The sequence below is a fragment of the Lolium rigidum genome, chromosome 1 (assembly GCF_022539505.1).
Source record: "Lolium rigidum isolate FL_2022 chromosome 1, APGP_CSIRO_Lrig_0.1, whole genome shotgun sequence".
Lineage (NCBI taxonomy): Eukaryota > Viridiplantae > Streptophyta > Magnoliopsida > Poales > Poaceae > Lolium > Lolium rigidum.
This window is the reverse complement of record NC_061508.1, coordinates 157,363,962-157,369,503: the sequence shown is the minus strand read 5'-3', so window position 1 is coordinate 157,369,503 and position 5,542 is coordinate 157,363,962. Positions and strand designations below refer to the sequence as shown.

Sequence of the window (5,542 nt, the reverse complement as noted above, 5' to 3'; positions counted from 1 at the left end):
TCGGTTGTATGAAAAAAAGGAAAATTCTATGGATTTGTTTGGGTTTAGGATAAGAGAGACAGGTCTTTACACAAGATGAACATGTAAGTCCTTGTGTAAGTCCTTCAGAAATCCCATGCCTACAAAACGTTATTACACAAGATGAACATGTAAGTTCTTGTTTTTTCTTAGGACATACTAGCTTAAGTTTGGTAATATCAACATCTATAACCCCAACATAGTTTGTCAGATTCATGTTACAATATATTTCGTACTATATTATGTTTGAGGTTGTAGATATTGACATATTTTTCATAAATTTGGTTTTGGAACGGTGGGAATAGTAAGCTAGATTATTGTGTTGTAAACACCAAATAAACAGTGGCCATGCATGCACGTGGCAATATAAAATTATGCTACATATGACAATGAGGTGCAATGTTTATCATTGGGGCATTAGTTTATTCTGTTGAAATAAGGATTTGCTAGTTCTGTTCGTGCTTAGTCAACTTCTATGATTTACTTTGTGATTTGATGATATCATCCTAACTGAGAATTTTCAGTCGACCCAGAAATAGTCACACCCATTGAAATACTCTAACCGTGCGAAAAGCTTCGCCTGCACCTAAATATTGCTTACCTTTTTCTTCAGACTTCCGAAGTTGTCTTCCGTCGCTAGCGTTCAAAGAAGGTCCTATCCAGTAAGAACGCTGCAAATGTAAACTTAGTAATGTGCATATTACTAGTTCTGTACTTATGCCATGCCAAAAGTTGTTGATGTAAACTCCTAAAACAGCTACGTTTAACGGTTGTTCAAAACTGAAAAAACAGTTAACTGCACCAGAAATGTCAGATCAGATCGGGTAACTGATACTGCAGGATCCGATCAGATTCAAGCGTGCACCAATGCTAGGTACTCCCAGCTCTACCCGTCTTTGTACATGCACGCATCTTCAGTCCCAAGCAACCCCAATTTTGTAAGCAAGCAATGCCACAGCAGTTGCCAAGTGCTGGTGCATGCTTCCATGGCGGTGGCCCACAGGGCATAGAGCTAGCTAATGGCCATCACTACCTCCAACTAACTAACCACCACCCTTTTCCACTACACTGCACTCCTATACCTTTCACCATGCCACGGTGCTGTCCTCCTACAAATCCCTGTCATTGTCGTGGCCGTCGTCGTCATCCTCGTCGCCATCGGTCGCAGCCCCAACCAGAGGTGCCACTAGTAGTAGTGCTGCCTAGGATCGAGGTTGGGGAGAGGGGGTATGGGCATGGACGCCATTGAGGAGTGCAGCAGCGATGGAGGTCGGCACCAAGGCTCCAGGATACTGGTCGGCGTGCCCAACAACTCCCGGGGATGCTCCGAGCTGCTGTCGTGGGCGATCAGGGTCATCGCGAAGCCCAACGATTCCATCGTTGCGGTTCATGTTCTCGGTAACTGTCTGGCAACTTTGTTGAGTAATTGCTGCAGCTGCATGAGTTATTGTTCTTGTCTTGATGATTTACTGTTGTCGCCTTCTTTCTGTCGTGGTTTCTGGACGGCAGGAGGAAGGGGAAGGAAGAACAGGCTGCAGAAGGCGAACGCCTTCGTGATCTACATGCTTGGGGAGTTTGTGGAGACATGCGAGGCTAAACAGGTGCAGATTGATCAAATAATTAACCCAATTCAGTTTTGCAATCGTTTTGTTTGCCTCCTGTATAATATATTCATTTGTTGACACAGTGGGGGTTCAGGCACTACATTCTTTGGTGTTCAGTTATTGCATTCTTTTTGTTACCAATTTTATTTCTTTGTTGGTGTGTGCATTTGTTTTCTTCTGGTGAACACAGTGTAGTGGGAACTTGGAAGCAAAGTTGTGCTCATTAGATTTTAGTTTGGTGCCCCCTTCCTGTCAGCCTTGTCATGTCCCTTTTCAGCTGTTAGGTATATCTGGACCAAAACGCAATGATTAGTACCGTGGTCTGAGTTTATCTTCTTTCATGCTTCCTCATGTGCTTCAATGTTGCTAATTTGGGAGATTGTACTTCCATTTAAGCTTATGGAGTACTTTTCAGTTAAGCTAAAACAAAAGGGCTGTAGTTTTGTAGTGCTCTGATACTAGTATGCATCCTCTGTCTTTTCTTTCAGGTCAATTTGGAGGCAAAGGTGATATGCAGCTCAAGCATTCCAAGAGCCCTGACCCGGGAAGCTGAATTTACTGATGCAAAGTTTCTAATTGTTGGAAGATCTAAGAGTACATATCACAGGTAATCCTAATAAGCTACTCAAAAGAAAAGAAAAAAGCGAAAAAATAATTAGCTACTCCTACTTCTTTGTTCATATTCAGATGCTGAACTGAACTTTCCATAAGTTTCTGGTCTTGTCACTTCAGAATGTAGTTTAAAATCTCCTAAAAACAAAAACCTCCATTCTTTCTTTCAAGGCGTATTAGTTTTTTAAAAGTCGAAATCGACTACCTTTGACTAAGTTTCTAGAAAACATTATCGCCATTCACCATACCAAATCAGTATGTCAGATTCATCATGAAATATGTTTGATTATTTACTATTTTAAATATTGATAGTTTTTTCTATAAGCTTACTCAACGATATAAAAGTTTGAAATTTGAAAAAGCAATAGACCTTATAAAGAGGAACAGAGGGACTTCTTTGTTCATGTTCAGATACTGAACTGAACTTTCTATCAGTTTACGTTCTTGTCACTTCGGTATGTAGTTTATGCAACTCAAAAGCAATAATAGATATGCTTTAATTTAGTGCAAGTACTGCAGAAATAATTTATGCTGCTACTGTTTCCCTAGACACTCAATGCTATTATTGCCGCCATTCTAGGAATCACTTTGAGGTTGCAAACTACTGCTTCATGCATGCTCCAAACAACTGCTCAGTCATTGCTGCTGGAAGGGAAGGCCTGGCAAAGAGTAGCACTAGGTTGAAGTCTCGGTCATTTGACGGTGAGAAATTCGGTACATAGATTCAGATTTCCCGACGAGCATCGATGTTAGTTCATGTACTAATTCTGAACCATAAATTACAGACAGCAGCATGTCCTCAAGTTCAACATGGAGTAGAAGATTTCCACCACTTCAGAAACTACTTAGATCAAGCTCGACACACAAGCAGGTTCCTCAATCCACGGGTGATGGCAACGATGAAGACAAGAGCTCGCCGAGGGCGGTACTCGATGGACCGGAGGAAGTGGAGCACCTGCAAGTCACTGAAGAGTGCTACAGCACATGTAGCAATGAGGTGAGTCGGCGTAGTCAGAATGGCCTCTGGAGGCGGTTATCAGACATGAAGCTCTGGCTTCCATTCCTACGGTCTGTAGATGATGAAAGCATGAAAGGCAGCGATGTCTGCTCGACGTTTACGGAGGATCAGAAACCTGTCTGGAAGTGTTACAGCTACCAAGAGATTTCAGTAGCAACTGATGACTTCCATCCAGGTACTTATTTTCACTTTTCAGGTGTTTAATGTCCTAATTTGAAGCACTAATGATCCATACAATTTGTACGGTTTATCATCATGCAAAATACGGCCAACGGATTGATCTAGAAGACTGTATCTAATTGATATTTTTGCTCCTCAGATAGCATATGCGGAAGAGGAGGCTATGCGGAAGTATACAAGGGTATACTGTCTGATGGCCAATGCATTGCAGTGAAGAGGCTGGCCAAAGGCAAGCCCAGTGAGCAGAAGGAGAAGGAGTTCCTATCAGAGCTAGGGATCCAAGGGCATGTCTGCCATCCAAACACAGCTGACCTGCTTGGCTGCTGTGTTGAGAATGGACTGTACCTAATCTTCGAGTTCTGCACAAATGGGACGCTCGCATCTGCACTGCACGGTATCAGTTTTAGCCAGTAGTGTTATTTCAGAATTGAGCTGATGATTTTGTCAGTAACAATGTGACAATAGAAGATCACATTTTTCAGGGAAGAGTGGGAAGGTCCTTGAGTGGTCTTTGAGGCAAAAGATTGCGGTAGGCGTTGCGAGGGGCTTGCAGTATCTGCACATGTTCTGCAGGCATCGGATCATCCACCGCGACATAAAGGCAGCCAATATACTTCTTGGTGATGACTTTGAACCTCAGGTAGCCCTATTTTTCCGCGGTGAACAATGATCCTTCTTCTAACCAGAGGAACAAAACAGTCGGTCTAGTAGTATCCGCTATGCAAAGAAATCTTCTGAATTCCATGATAATGACGTAAACTTGAATCAATGTGATGTGTTTTTTTCTATTCTATGAAACAGATTTCTGACTTTGGACTGGCAAAGTGGCTTCCCAAACAATGGACTCATCACTCTGTCGTACCCATAGAAGGCACATTTGGGTAAGCACTGGCAAAGTGCCATCCATCTGCAATCATGTGTAATCAACAGCCGCAATATAAAAAACAAATACATCACGTCTAGTGAAAACCTTTAAAACATCAATGTAAATTGTGAGCAGGTATTTAGCACCAGAGTACTTCATGCACGGCATCGTCGACGAAAAAACCGATATCTTCGCTTTCGGGGTTCTTCTCCTAGAGATTGTTACCGGAAGGCGGCCCATTGACTGCTCCAAGCTGAGCCTTCTTCAGTGGGTGAGCATTGCTAGAATAAATCAACACACTCAAATAAATAGATTGCCAAAGCACCGTTCACATTGTACGTTTGCTCTTGCTGTCTAGGCAAAGCCACTTCTGGAGGCTGGGCAAGCAACCGAACTTGCAGATCCTGACCTCGGCGACGACTACGACAAGGATCAGCTGAAGAGGATGGTCGCAGTCGCGTCACGCTGCATTTTGCGGCCAGCCATGTGGCGTCCGTCCATGGCCGAGGTACCCATTCATCATCTCATGCTAGCTGATATGATATGATCTGACCGACACACTATTAGTACAGACAGTACATCTTTTACACTACTAAATGAAATGACAACAAATATCATATTTCTAGGTGCTGCATTTTCTATCTACTAATGAGTGCCTGACGGAACCTGAGAAATGGAACATTCCAGAGGACGAAGTCGACGACATGGATGACTGCACATTATTTTCTGAATGTTGTTCTCCCTGATTTATATAGGCTATTATTTATTTTGGTGTCGATATGGCTTCTTATCGTGGTTTTGTCATGTGCTGTGCTACCGGGTATGTCTTATGTTTTTCCCCCTATGGGTTTTGGTCTTTGGAGCGTTAGATGCTTGGGATGTATTCAGGTGATTTAGGAAGGAGATTTTTGAAATGTATCCAATGCTGGCTAACTTTATCAGTTCAAGTGGGGTATGGATGAGCAAAGGAAGTTGTTTTTGTTCAAGTGTGAATGCCTGCGAGCAGGAAGGTAACGCACTTTGAGAGAGAACGTTTCATCCTGCCCGCTCCCGCGAGCGGCAGGGCGGAACCCTAACCCCCGTTTCGTCCCACCCCTTCCTCCGCCTCCTCCCCCCCTCGCCGCCGCCAGAGGGAGTCTCCGGGCAAAGCCCCGGGGCGCTGGTGGCGGCAGGGCCTCCTCTCCCCCTCGTTTGGCGGTGGCGGCGCGGGCTGACGCGGTCGGCAGGGGCGGCGTCTCTACGCGG

General features: G+C 44.0%; 1 protein-coding gene across 1 annotated transcript; it reads left to right on the top strand.

Annotated features, from left to right (window-relative positions):
* Positions 1 to 1,247: 1,247 nt before the first annotated feature.
* Positions 1,248 to 5,283, top strand: LOC124682627 (probable receptor-like serine/threonine-protein kinase At5g57670). The gene is made up of 11 exons (XM_047217275.1): positions 1,248 to 1,416; positions 1,528 to 1,619; positions 2,111 to 2,229; positions 2,815 to 2,936; positions 3,020 to 3,427; positions 3,572 to 3,826; positions 3,915 to 4,072; positions 4,234 to 4,313; positions 4,433 to 4,568; positions 4,656 to 4,805; positions 4,924 to 5,283. Exons 1-11 carry the CDS (start codon positions 1,248 to 1,250, stop codon positions 5,041 to 5,043), a joined length of 1,809 nt encoding a protein of 602 aa, XP_047073231.1. The 3' UTR covers positions 5,044 to 5,283.
* Positions 5,284 to 5,542: the final 259 nt, after the last annotated feature.

Excerpts from the sequence above, each read along its gene's own strand:
- LOC124682627 (XM_047217275.1), top strand. The coding sequence starts at position 1,248 with ATGGGCATGGACGCCATTGAGGAGTGCAGCAGCGATGGAGGTCGGCAC. Across the intron at positions 2,937-3,019 it reads GAAGTCTCGGTCATTTGACG|ACAGCAGCATGTCCTCAAGT; the intron begins GTGAGAAATTCG and ends CATAAATTACAG. Across the intron at positions 3,827-3,914 it reads GCTCGCATCTGCACTGCACG|GGAAGAGTGGGAAGGTCCTT; the intron begins GTATCAGTTTTA and ends CACATTTTTCAG.